Source organism: Euleptes europaea, chromosome 2, assembly GCF_029931775.1.
Source record: "Euleptes europaea isolate rEulEur1 chromosome 2, rEulEur1.hap1, whole genome shotgun sequence".
NCBI classification, from domain to species: domain Eukaryota; kingdom Metazoa; phylum Chordata; class Lepidosauria; order Squamata; family Sphaerodactylidae; genus Euleptes; species Euleptes europaea.
Genome location: NC_079313.1, coordinates 4,003,914 through 4,018,170, shown reverse-complemented (window position 1 = coordinate 4,018,170; position 14,257 = coordinate 4,003,914). Strand labels below are relative to the sequence as shown.

Here is a 14,257-nt window from a genome sequence, read left to right as displayed (position 1 = left end):
CACTTTGCCCATTGGACTCTATGGCATTGAAGTCCCTCCCCTCTCCAAACCCCGCCCTCCTCAGACTCTGCCCCAAAAACCTCCTGCTGATGGCGAAGAGGGACCTGGCAACCCTAACGCAAGCATATGTTGACAATCTTTCTGCTTCGCAGCAGCTTTCCTCTCTGACCAAACATGACACCGAATCTTGTTGCACTAATTGAAACGTTCCCTACAGTCAATTCTTTTGTATGCTCATCTCTGCTTACGTGGCTTCTCTGACCTGGATTCGTGTCCCAGATCTAAAACCTCTTGTTGACTCGTTTATTAAGAATGTGAACTAACTGATGCTATAGTAGTGGAGTGGTAACCTTTCTTTGCTGCCGCCACCACCGTTTCACACATCCTAGTACCATTCTAAATGTCTCCCAACCGATTCAGATCACCCAGCCCTGTGTTACCCGGGGGACTGGGTTTTGTCCCAAGGGAGGGAGAGTTCGGCAAGTGGCAACTTCGTTGATAGCTTCAAGGAGCCTCGCATTCCCTGTTTCCATTGCAGCCTCGACAGAACAGAATGTTTGGAATCCTAAAATCCCCCAGATCTTTCTGGAATCCGGTAGGATTCACAAGCCTCCGTGGATGGACCATTTTAACAGGGGGCCCTCTCACGCGGGGTGTCGGGGCCGTATTCACCTTGGCTACGGTGAGACCACGCTTGGAATACTGTGTACCGTTCTGGTCACCACAACTAAAAAAGGATATTGCGGCGCTTGAGAAGGTGCAGAAAACAGCAACCAAAATGATCAGGGGCCTAGAGCAAATGGTAGACATGGGGTAGGGAATATCAAGCTATCGCATGCTGCCTACAGAAGAGAGAGAAGAGTTGGTTTTTTATATGCCGACTTTCTCTACCACTTAAGGGAGAATCAAACTGTCTTACAATTGCCTTCTCTTCCCCACAACAGACACCCTGTGAGGTAGGTGGGGCTGAGAGAGCTGTGACTAGCCCAAGGTCACCCAGCTGGCTTCATGTGGAGGAGTGGGGAATCAAACCTGGTTCTCCAGATTAGAGTCCACTGCCCCAAACCACTGCTCTTAACCACTACACCATGCTGGCTTCATAGGTCTTTCTCCCAAAAGGTCAAGATATCATTAAGATTAGACTCTGTCTGAAAGCTAAATGCAAACACAGGGCAGGATTGTAGACAGATGCAGGCCGGATTTTAAAACGTGATGTTTATTTTCTTATAACCAAGACATCACAGCTTTTGGGGTCACCCTCCCCCAAACATTCTCAAGAGAATAAAATTTAATTTCAAAGAAATAAAGTATTATTCTTGTAGCTTCTGCTTTTTGGACGGACCTCTGGCTCCAAGAGAGGGGAAACTGGGCCATTTCAATAAGTTATTCCCTCGCACGGATTGGTCTTCCTGAGGGAACTTTGCAGAAGTTTTTAACAATATCTGGGCCTGCGAGAGTGCGATTTTTCTCTTAGCTTAAATGCAGAAATTAGCATCTACTTTCCATTAGCCTCTCATTCTCTTTTTCTGTTATTAAAGCAACGTTCAAAATACATTCAAGGATGAAGACGGCTCCAAAAACACTTGGGGGAAATAAAAGCCACGGGCGCAGGGATCTGTCCGTCCGCTCCGCTCCGCTAATGACAGTATCTTCCTTTGTCGTGAGAAGTCTACCTCCAACACAAGAAGCTCTTCTGAGCTACTCTTCCATTCTAAAAGCTTTGGCTCCCAGGCAACCCTGCACATTAAAGAGACGGTTGATTAAAATGTGGCAGATACCCCAAATGGCTAAATTATTATCTCAATATGTTTATCACAGACAAACTGGACACCTTTGTTCCACTTCGCACATAATGGCGTCCTTGGACTGTATTCAGAAGCCGTTTTAACAGGGATATTAACTCCTGCTTTTTCTGCCTTGGAATTCATTTAGGCCGGTGTCTCCCTTTGTGAAATGTCGAACCAGCTCCATCAATGACTTTTTAAACTAAGCAAACTTGGGCCAAGCTATGCAGAAGCCAACACTACTATATTCAGTGAGGTTTACTCCCGGGCAAGTGTGGACAGAACTCCATCCAAAGGAACACTAGAACAGGGCATGGCACCCACTAAGTCAGGGGTGGGGAATCTTTTTTCTGCCAAGGGCCATTTAGATATTTATAATATTATTTGCGGGCCATACAAAATTATCAACTTAAAATTAGCCTGCTATACTCTTGGGCAGTCCTAGCAGCTCTATAGCTAATGACTCTTCTTCAAGGCAGAAAAAAGGTTCCTTTTCTTGGCAAAACAAACACATCCGCCTTGAATAGAGGCTATTCCTGTCTGCGGGAGGGGGCGGATCACCAGTCTTAGATCCTTCTGAGCTAGAGATCTGCCAGGACCCATGAAGGGCCAGACCAAACGCTTTCGCGGGCCTTATACGGCCCCCGGGCCTGACGTTCCCCACCCCTGCACTAAGTGTTTTTTAAAAAGTGGGTGGGGCCAGGTAGGGCATTTGCCCATCAGAGCTTCCAATTAGCCACTTCCAACTGACATAGTTAAATTGTGGAACTCCCTGCCCCAGGATGTGATGGCTGCCAACTTGCAAGGCTTTAAGAGGGGAGTGTGGACATGTTCATGGAGGAGAGGGCTATCCGTGGCTACTAGTCAAAATGGATACTAGTCACGATGCATCCCTGTTCTCTCCACGATCAGAGGAGCAGGCCTATCATATTAGGTGCTGTGGGACACAGGCAGGAGAATGCTGCTGCAGTCGTCTTGTTTGTGGGCTTCCTAGAGACACCTAGTTGGTCATTGTGTGGACAGATTGCTGGACTTGATGGACCTTGGTCTGATCCAGCATGGCCTTTCTTATGTTCTTAGAGATCTGATTGGCAGTGCAGATGGAAAGGCATCCTGTTAAACACGGCTTCTGCATGAAATGTTGAAGAGTTACTATTAAGAGTTATAGTAACCTCACTCCCTGCCATTTTGTGGTTGCCTCTGCCTCCTGTGGCAGCCATTTCGTATTTGAGCCCACTACCGTAGGTCAGAAATCCAAAGGTACCCACAGACTCAAAAAGGTTGGGGATCCTCGCATTAGAACCTTGGAGTTACCACTGGAAAGCACTACCTGTTCATCGAAAGGTGATTTCTTTTCTTGGTTTAGAAGAAGAGTTGGTTTTTATATGCCAACTTTCTCTACCACTTAAGGAAGAATCAAACCAGCTTACAATCACCTCCCTTTCCCTCCCCACAACAGACACCCTGTGAGGTAGGTGGGGCTAAGAGAGTGTGACTAGCTCAAGGTCACCCAGCTGGCTTCATGTGGAGAGGTGGGGAAACTAATTCAGTTCACCAGATTAGCCTCCGTCGCTCATGTGGAGGAGTGGGGAATCAAACCAGTTCTCCAGATTAGAGTTCACCGCTTCAAACCACCGCTCTTAACCACTACACCACGCTGGTTCTCCCATTTTAATGGTTTCTGCTCTGGCATCTACAACTCTCCTTTCTCTCCCTAAACATTCCTTTCACACATCCAGTCACAGAACCAGAAGCCTACAAAAAGAGCCCATTGCAGATCTAATAGGTTCAAACTCAAAAAGGTGAGCCAATTAAGAGCACCGTGGACTTTCAGGGTATGAGCTTTCGAGAGTCAAAGCTCCCTTCGTGAGACAGGCTTAGGAATTGAGATCCCCGAGTCCTTATATCCCAGTCTGAAGGTGAGAAGGGTGTTGCAAAGAAAGGATGCAGAGGTACAATGCAGGCCAACCCTCAAAAATTATCTTTAATTGAGAGATAGCCCAAAATAATATAATCAAGCCCGACGTACTCTCAAAGCTTCAACTGAAGTCTGAGCACCTTTACGGTTTTCTCTGCAGGTGGGTTCTGTGATGCCTACTGAGGTTTGCCTTCAGCGTGAAGCTCTTCTCACACTCCGAGCACTGATATGGTTTCTCCCCTGTGTGGATTCGTTGATGCCCAGCAAGGTGGGAGCTCTGGTGGAACCTCTTTCCGCACTCTGGGCACCAGTACGGTTTCTCCCCCTTGTGGATTCTCTGGTGCGAAGTGAGGCTTGTGCGCCATACGAAGGCCTTTCCACAATCTGCACATTTATACCTTCGCTCCCCTGTATGGATTCTTTGATGGGAAACAAGGCTCGACTTGTGTCGAAAGCTGTTTCCACAATCCGGACACTGAAAAGGTTTCTCCCCGCTGTGCATTCTTTGATGAGAAGTGAGATTTGAGCTCTGACTGAAGCGTCTTCCGCATGCTGAGCACCCGTAAGGTTTCTCACCTGTGTGCATTCTCTGATGCGTATTCAACTTCGATTTACAGCTAAACATTCTTCCACAGAAAAGACAAACGAATAGTTTGCTTCCTGCGTGATACTCTTGTTGAGTCAGGAATTCATCTTTCAGGTAACCAGTGGATTTATCCCTCCAACTCTTTGCTTGGTTCTCTTCCTGGCTCCTGCTATAGACTTTTCTTCTGAAAGTCTCTCCACTCTTCGCTCTTTCCAATGGCACTCCACGTGACTTCCCATCATTTTTCTCCTGTCTATCACCTCCTAGAATGAAGACAGAAAGAATCAAGTAGAGAACTGGTACGCATGAACTCCCTCAACTCATTCCAATTCAGTTCCTGGAGACTACAGTGAAAAGTGAGGAAAACACAGATTTGATGCTATCAGGGATAGTTCATTCACTACAAAAAGTATTGTTCCTTCTTACAAATTTGTGTACCCTCTTTCAAGAGTCATCCTACTTTGCCAGTTCATTGCCAATTGGGAGTGATCTACACCCACTCAGAGGGATCATTTCCTTGTCTGAAAATATATTTCATTAGATGAGTTATTCTTTTGACTGAATCTCATTTCCACCCATGCTTTGTAACATAAAATCACCTACCTTGTTCTGTGGGACTGGGCCTCCTGGTCTCTCTATGAACCCCCCCCCTCCCGACACACGATTCTGCCGATTGTCACTCTCATGTCCCACTGAATATAACACTTTGTGCATCTGACAAAGCAGGCTCTGACACACACCAAAAAGAAGCTCATGCCATAACATATGTTTGTCTTAAAGGTGCTATGAGTCTCTTTTCTTATGAGGAAGGGGATCGCTGGTTAAAGAGACAACACAAAGGATGGGGGGGAAGCATGGAGACAGCTGCAAGGAGAGCTCACAGCACATCCTAGAGGTGATTTACAACCACGACCACTGCTGAACCCTACAACGGAGACAGCTCTGCTAGCGGATATAGTGACGGCCATAAGCACTGAAGGCTTTACAAGGGGATTAGGCAGATTCATTGAAGGAGACGTCTACATGTGGCTATTGGCCATGGTGACTAAAGGGAACCTCCATGTTCCGAGGCAGTAAACCTCTAAACACCAGTGCCAGGAGGCAACATCAAAGGAAGGCCTCTATGCCCACTTCTGCATTCTGCCACCCTCATTCCTATCGTTCCTACACAACAAAGGGTCCTCTGGTAAAGCAAATACCTTCTTCGGGACCTTGGAGAAAAGGATCTTTCTTTTCTTCTAGCCAGGAGATGAGGTCAGGCTTGGGGAAGGCAAGTCCTTCTTTGGAGGAAACAGACAAGATGAGTTACATCAGCGACTGCAAAATATTCAGGCATTCCGAAGCAGCCTCTTTCTCTCCCTTCCTAAAAGGAAATGCAACCTCTTTGTTTCTGCATGTGGGTATGCAAACAGATCTGGCAGAGCCACACGGACTACAAAACATCACTCTGACCGTGTTCATGCAGGCTTCCTGCTTCTGAAACAGGGGGTGAAATGACAATGTGGAAAATGGTGGTATTTTTTCCCATCACATCCCTGAATGGGGATGGGATGTCCCAACTGGGAGGTGGTTCTCCTCCTCCTTTTAAGATTATCTCTTTTCTGTACAGAGCCCTACAATTCTGGTTAGGGAAGCAGAGAAAGGTGTCAGGGAGGGGCATATAGGGGAGCTCTATGGAACTCACTGCCACAAGATATGGATACATGCACCAGAATCATAGAGATGGAAGAGACCACCAGCGTCATCTAGTCCAACCCCCTTCACAATGCAGGAAATTCACAACTACCTCCCCCCAACACCCCCAGTGACCCCTACTCCATGCACAGAAAATGGCCAAGATGCCCTCTCTCTCATTATCTGCCTAAGGTCACAGAATCAGCCTTGCTGATAGGTGGCCATCTAGCCTCTTCTTAAAAACCTCCAGGGAAGGAGAGCTCACCACCTCCCAAGGAAGCCTGTTCCACTGAGGAACCGCTCTGTTAGAAAATTCTTCCTAAAATCTAGACAGAAACTCTTTTGATTTAATTTCAACCCGTTGGTTCTGGTTCGACCTTCTGGAGCAACAAAAAACAACTCGGCACCATTCTCTGTATGACAGCCCAAGTATTTGAAGATGGTTATCATATCCCCTCTCAGTCTTCTCCTCTTCAGGCTAAACATACCCAGCTCCTTCAACCTTTCCTCATAGGACTTGGTGTCCAGACCCCTTACCATCCTTATTGCTCTCCTCTGGACACGTTCCAGCTTGTCTACGTTCTTCTTAAATTGCGGTGCCCAAAACTGAACACAGTACTCTAGGTGAGGTCTAACCAGAGCAGAGTAAAGCAATACCATCACTTCGCATGATCTGGACACTATACTTCTGTTGGTGCAGCCCAAGATTGCATAAAAGATAAAAAGAGGAATGGAAAAAACGCATGGAGGAAAAGTCTATGAACAGCTGTTACCAACAACCACTCAGTGAAACCTCTGAGAATCGCATGCTGGGCACATAGTAGGAGGGAGTGTTGCCTCGTGCCTCCTAAGTGGGCTTCTGGGAAGCATCTAGCTGGCCACTCACTGATGGAAACAGGATGCTGGACTAGGTGGGCCCTCATGCAGATGAACTCAACACTACTGATTTTCTTTGGAATACAGGTCTTCATGTATTTAGCAAGAAAAGGGTGTTCTTACCCAGAGAGGCCATGTTCCTATAATTCTCCAGCATGACTTCCCTGTACAGAGATCTCTGACCTGGATGTAGCAGAGCCCACTCATCCCTGGAGAAATAGACAGCCACGTCCTGGAATCTCACCGGACTCTGACAGAGGGGGGGGAAAAGAGACTTAACCCACAATCCACCACACGTTTGGTCCCAACCTGAAAGGAGAAATTATGGCACTGCAAATGGATATAACCTTACTGGAATTAACCCTTCATGGATGGTTGACATTTGCGTAGCCCATACGCGCAAAAATCATATACTTCACCACCACTGACAGGTCAAATATTCAAATAATGTGTGTGTGTGTACTGTTAAGAGCTGTCAAGTCGCTTCCGACTCATGGTGACCTATGAATCAATCACGGTGAGTAGTTGTGTTAGTCTGTCACTAACAGTAGAAAAGAGCCAGAGTCCAGTAGCGCCTTAAAGACTAACAAAATTTCTAGCAGGGCATGAGCTTTTATGAGCCACAGCTCCTTTCTTCAGATACGTATTTGAAGAAGTGAACTGTGGCTCACAAAAGCTCAGACCAGCTTAAAGTCTGCCAGTGAGGGGAGCTCACCGCCTCCCCAGGAACCCAATTCCACTGTTGAACAACTCGTAGCAGTTACAACTCTTTTCTTTACAAAACTTGTATTCTCCTCCAAATATTGGGTATGCTTACAGTTTCAAGGCAAGAGATATTCACAGAAGAAGGAGAGTTGGTTTTTATATGCCGACTTTCTCTACTACTTAAGGAAGAATCAAACCGGCTTACAATCACCTTCCCTGCCCTTCCCCACAACAGGCACCCTGTGAGGTAGGTGGTGCTGAGAGAGCTGTGACTAGCCCAAGGTCACCCAGATGGCTTCATGTGTAGGAGTGGGGAAACCAACCCGGTTCTCCAAATTAGTGTCCGCCACTCATGTGGAGGAGTGGGGAATCAAACCTGGTTCTCTAGATCAGAGTCCACCGCTCCAAATCACTGCTCTTAACCACTACACCACGGTGGTTTGCCACAGCCTACCTCAGCCTAGAGACCCTGGACTTCCTTGGTGGTCTCCCATCCAAGTACTAACCAGGGCCAACCCTGCTTAGCTTCCAAGATCAGGCTAGCCTGGGCCATCCAGGCTAACTTCAGTAACCTCACACAAACAGCAGGGGATTAAGCAACACCTCTTGGCCAACCAACTGACCTTCTGCCGAGACTGCAGCTGCAGTCCTGAGCCTGTGGAATAGGCAGCTTTGGAATCCTGCAGTGCCAGGAAACACAAGAAAGCGACGGGTTCTTGCAAGCCCCCTAGCGAAGGAGTAGGCTCCCAAGTTCTTCTGCCGGACAATCCAGCCATCGCAAGAGCTGGTTGCGCGGCATCTCTTTTCAGCCCACCTTGGACAGGACATGATCTGGAAAATGGCAGGGATGCCATGCCACTGCCTGCGAGGGAGACTGAGGAGACAGGACAACATTCAGTTCCAGAGGGACAGCTGTGTTAATCTGTTGCAGCAAAATAGAGCATCACCTTCAAATAGAGGCCCCCAATGTCGTGTCCATGGGCACCAGGGAGCCTGTTGACACAGTTCTTGGTGCCTGCACAGTGTTTTTAGAAAGTGGGCACGTGGGGCTTTTGATTGGCTGCTGGAGATCTGATTGGCTGTGCGCACTCTTAAAAACGGTGCTTTGGTGGCAACTGCCATCACAGCACAAGGATCTTCATAGTGTGACCAAAGGTAAGCCATGGCAGCCATATTTGTGGCTGGCTCCGCTCCCCACAGCAGCCATTTCGTGACAGGCATTTTGGGGCAGTCCCCACCATGCTGGAGATTTGGAGGGGTGGAGACTGGGGAGGATGGGGTTTAAGGAAGGGGGGAGACCTCGGTGGGGTATAATGTCATAGAGACTATCCTCCAGAGCTGCCATTTTCTCCAGGTTAGTTTCATGTTCAGTAGCACTGTAGACCAACAAGAGTTTCAGGGTATGGATATTATAAACAATGACACAGCTCTTGAATATAGAGTAGAAAAATATAATTTATTAACACATTTAAAGTAATTACTTAGATCTTATAGAAAGCAATGGTATACAGAGACGAACAGATAATTATCGATATCATAGAAATAATCACACTGGCTTATATATTCTACTTATTGATTTAACTATCTTTTTATATGATATATTTGATTGTTAGCTAAGCTTAGAGTTGCCAGTTCCGAATTGGGAAATACCTGGAGATTTTTGGGGCGGAGCCTGAGGAGGGCAGGGTTGGGGAAGGGACTTCAATGCCATAGAGTCCAATGGCCAAAGCTGCCATTTTCTCCAGGAGAACTGATCTCTATTGGCTGGAGATTGGCTATAATAGCAGGAGATCTCCAGCTAGTACCTGGAGCTTGGCAGCCCTAGCTAAGCTACTCTTGAATTTTGTAACTACTCTGAAGCAACGACTTGTTTTCTGTTGTACGTTACATTAAGCATGTTTATTTTATCTTATTTTGGTTTAAATGTGTCCTTATTTTGAATGTGCTAGATATTTTTATGTGTAGTAGATATTTTTATCTGTAGTAGTAATCTCAGTTTTATCTGTTCTGTCTGTTCTACTTACATGTTTTTTTTTACCTTCTGTATTTAATATTATGTAAAATAAATTAATTAATTACGAATTCCAGGGTATAAGCTTTGGAGAGTCCAAGCTCCCTTTGCCTCCAGGGAAACTGACCCCTGGAGTTGGAGATCGGTTGTCATTCCTGGAGATCTCCAGGCCCCATCTGGAGGTTGGCAAGCATGCACACTGCTCTTGGGGTGCCCTTTCGTGGAAGCCTGGGGATCAGGGGTCGCTGCTCTCACAGCTCGCCATCCGCCCCTCCTAGACCCCCTTTCCAGCCCAGCCACCCTGCATCTTAAATGCCTTACACCTGCCTCCACCTGTGCCATTGCAGCAACTTTGAAAACTCACGTGGCCCTTCCCCCTTTTCCAGGGGGGCGGGAAAGGAAAGCCCAATCCGTCCCTGAGACCCCCCTCCCCAATTCCTGCCTCTCTAGGGATAACAGGCCTCCCTTATTTAACCATTAGAGCACTAGAATGCAGAAACTCTTTCCCACCAGCTAGGGTGACGGGGATTGTTTCTAAGAGCAAAATTTTAAAGGCAGTCTGGCGATGCCGGTTGCACCCATTTATCGTGGCAGATGCACAGATTTATCGTGGCAGAAGCCAGAGAAACAGCCCTTGCAGGTGCAAGATGCACAGCAAAGCACAACTTGGCCTTTGGCCAATCACAGAATTTCAGCTTTGGCTCTGCAAAAAAAAAAAAAAAAGCTGAAAACCAACATTCAAGCAGGAATAAAACTTGCAAAAGTCCTTGCAACATAATAATAAAATTATAAGAATGACGTCTTTAACAGAAAAAGACCCACAGGAAGGGGCACAAAAGCAGCTCTGGGTTCTGGAGGCAGGGTACGGTTGCCAACCTCCAGGTACTAGCTCAGGGGTGGGGAACGTCAGGCCCGGGGGCCGTTTAAGGCCCGCAAAATCATTTGGTCTGGCCCTTTGTGGGTCCTGGCAGATCTCTAGCTCAGAAGGATCTGGCGATCCGCCCCCTCCCGCGGACAGGAATAACCTCTATTCAAGGTGGATCTGAGTTTGTTTTGCTGAGAAAAAGAACCTTCCCCCCCCCCTGCAGAAGAGTCATTAGCTATGGAGCTGCTAGGACCGCCCAAGAAACTGTGTTAACCCTTTCCCACCTGGGCCATGGAGAAACGTATTCCCTCTGTATTACAAGAGGGCTGGGGGCGGAAGTGGCGACAATGGAGGGGTTAAAGGGGGCAGGGCCAGAATGCGCGGGGGGGGGGGAGTTCTTAGCCAGTGTGTCCACATTTCATCCCTGCAGGCGGAGGTAGCAGGAGCTGACCATGCGGACCATCTGGCCCCGACCATGCGGAGCAGCAGCAACTCCGGCATGTGGCTGGACGGCTACGCCCGGCTGGTGCAACAGACCATCCTGCACCACCAGGTGGGCGAGTGCGCCACCGGTTGGATGCCTGCCTGCTTGCCCATGCCGGGAGGGGAGGTCATCTGGGGCAGCTGCCTGCTTGGGGCTTGGTTGTCTAATTTTTAGGTTGATAATTTTGTATGGCCCACGAATGATGTTGTAAATATCCAAATGGCCCTTGGCGGAAAAAAGTTCCCCACCCCTGTACTAGCTGGAGATCTGCTATTTCAACTGATCTCCACCCGATAGAGATCAGTTCACTTGAAGAAAATGGCCGCTTTGGCAACTGGACTCTATGGCATTGAAGTCCCTCCCCTCCCCAAATCCCACCCTCCTCAGGCTCCACCCCAAAAACCTCCTGCAGGTGGTGAAGGGGGACCTAGCAACCCAAAAGCAGGGAGTTTCAAAGTCTAGACTCTAGAGGGGGCAGCCACCAAGAAGGCCCTTGTGTGGGAACCAAAGATACACCTGCAAGCGTGGGTTTCTGCAGTAGCAACTTCTCACATGGTCTAAGTGCGCACACATTCATACGCAGTCCTTGAGGCACTTTGGCCTCATATCTTTTAGGGTTTTATTATCAATATTCTAGCCCCTAGTAAAGGCTATGGCCCTGTAAAGTAAAGTGCTGTCAAGTTGCAGCCAACTTATGGTGGCCACTTATGGGGTTTTCAAGGCAAGAGGTGGTTTGCCATTGCTTGCCTCTGCATAGCAACCCTGGCATTCCTCGGTAGTCTCCCATCCAAATTCTGACCAGTACTGACCCTGCTTAGCTTCCAAAATCCAAATAGCCTGGGCCATAGCCCTGTCCTTACCCACAAAAAGGTGAGGGATTGATATATAATACGGTGCCACTCCCCTGACTTTATTTATTTTATTCAATATATACCCTGCCCTTTCCCAACCAAGTCGGGCTCGGGGCGGCTTCCAACTGTTAGTATATATATGCCAGTATATAACTAGAAGTCTGTTACTGCGAAGTCACTGGAAAAGACAACGATGCTAGGAAAAGTTAAAGGCAGCAGGAAAAGAGGAAGACCCAACAAGAGATGGACTGACTCTATAAAGGAAGCCATGGCGCTCAGTCTGCAAGACCGGAGCAAGGGTGTTAAGAATAGGACTTTTTGGAGGACATTGATGCATAGGGTCGCCAGGAGTTGGAAGAGACTTGACGGCATTTATAACACACACGTTATTGTGATGGGCTATATTTACTTTCTGCCACAAAATCCAGTGGTAGCCTTTCACTTTTACAGAGTCAAGATGGGACCCCTGAGAATCACGGGGTGGGGGAGATGATTTGGAAACCCCACCTAACCCCCTCCCCAATTTCTCCTCCAAGCACTGGGTCCAGGACCAGGCCAATTTCTCCCCCTGGCCCTCTCTCTCCCCTTGAACTGCCTCCCCACTATTGTCTACACGCCATCCCTTCTTGGTCCAAAAATATGCATGGCTCTCATCAGGCCAGTTCTGGACGATAGTTTATTTCCCCCTTTTTGGTTCCAATGGCCATTTACGCACGGGAGGTTTTGTCTTGGATTTGCTGCTCTCTGGCCACCAAGATTAGGTTAATTCATGCCATCATATTCCCTATTACTATGTATGGGTGTGAAAGCTGGACAATGCTGACAAGACGAAAGTAGACTCCTTTGAAATGTGGTGTTGGAGGAGAGGGTTACGGATAGTGGGTTATAGATCAAACCAAGCCTGAACTGACCCTAGGAGCTAAAATGACTAAACTAAGGCTGTCGTACTTTGGTCACATTGAGAAGACAAGAGTCACTGGAAAAGACAGTCATGCTAGGAAAAGTTGAGGGCAGCAGGAAAAGAGGAAGACCCAACCAGAGATGGATGGACTCAAGGAAGCCACAGCCCTCAATTCACAAGGCCTGAGCAAGGCTGTCAAAGAGAGGACATTTTGGGGGACATTGGTTCATAGGGTCGCCATGAGTCGGAAGCGACTTGACGGCACTTAACACACATAGAGATGCCCATTTTCCCTATCCGAATTCCCAAAACTCTGCATGGGGGGCTTATTGTTGAGTTTTGAGAATTTGGGTGGGGGAAACGCGCATCTAGAGAGCGGCAAATCCAAGGCAAAACCTCCCATGCATAAATGGCCTTGATCAAAGTCAGATTTCCCTGCCAATATGGAGACTGCTAAATCTGGTAGAGAGAGACCTCCCATGTCTTGGGGTGGTGGCCCAATTTTGCTGCTGCCGTCACCTCCACGGGAGCCAGCCAGCTTACTATTAAAAGTATTTAAAAGGAGGCATATAAACCTTGCAAAGGGCTCCAAGGAAGAGTAAGACTAAAGACTTGAAAAGATGGGGGGGAAGTGGAAGGTGATGAGGGAAAAATGGACAGTTGAAAATGACAGTTGCTTGTCTGAAAGCAACCGTCCACCGTTGAAGATTCTGTGAGGGGAAAACACTTTGATTTCAGTTTAATTGCCAGAACTTTATACAACTGCAAGGGGGGGAAAGAAAGTTTGTGAGGAGAAAACTCATGTTTCTAGAAGAGGTTAAATGATTAATATTGCTACCAGGGCAAATGCCAACGAAAACAGGTACAGCGGAGCAAAGCGGATGAATGATATGAAGTGCATGTAAACTGAAACGTGTAAGCAAAGCAAAATCTACACGCAAGCTGCTTTTCACAACTCGAAACAGAACAAAAATTATGATAACGCAAAAATATTTCAAATTCGCTGCAACACATTCCCTCAGTTTTAACTTTTCCCCCCTCACACACTTTCCTGTCATGCATGAGTTATGGTTCCCATTGGGAGGGACAGAAAAGTGTGAGGGGGGGAAATTAAAATGGAGGGAATGTTTCCCCAGTGTGGGGATGGGAGAATAAAATAGCAAAGGAAAGGGACGCTTTGGACAAAACGAGATTATGGAAAAGGAAAAGGGAGGTGCATAAACGTACATTAATAGATTAGAAATGAGAACCATGAAGGTGTGAGGGAAAGGTGAAACTGAAAGGGCAAGTGAACGTTTCTTTAACAGGCCGAAGAGAAAAAAACATCACCCTCTTGCGATTAAATAAAAACCACTGAAACATGACTGAGAAAATGGAGGGTGCCAATATATCCAGAAAGGGTGTGGGGGAAATGCCAAAAGTGAAGAAACATTAATGGGCAGCAGACAACGAGGGAGACTTTGAAGAAGAAATCAGATTTATTCTGGATGAGGAGAGGTGAATAGTGGTGCGTTGATCAAATAATCAGAAACAAAGACGAAGAAGCCAAAATGGGGAGCCCGGCACAGTGAGTTTATTGAGGGGATCGCTGAAGAAAAAAAT

At 47.2% G+C, this 14,257-nt stretch overlaps 1 protein-coding gene across 1 annotated transcript; it reads right to left on the bottom strand.

Moving 5' to 3' along the window:
- Window positions 1-3,843: 3,843 nt before the first annotated feature.
- Window positions 3,844-8,319, bottom strand: LOC130494009 (zinc finger protein 479-like). The gene is made up of 4 exons (XM_056867640.1): window positions 8,167-8,319; window positions 6,962-7,088; window positions 5,488-5,565; window positions 3,844-4,551 (listed from the first exon to the last, which is right to left on the bottom strand). The coding sequence occupies exons 1-4, from the start codon at window positions 8,317-8,319 to the stop codon at window positions 3,845-3,847; spliced, it is 1,065 nt and encodes a 354-aa protein (XP_056723618.1). The 3' UTR covers window position 3,844.
- Between the last annotated feature and the right edge of the window lie 5,938 nt (window positions 8,320-14,257).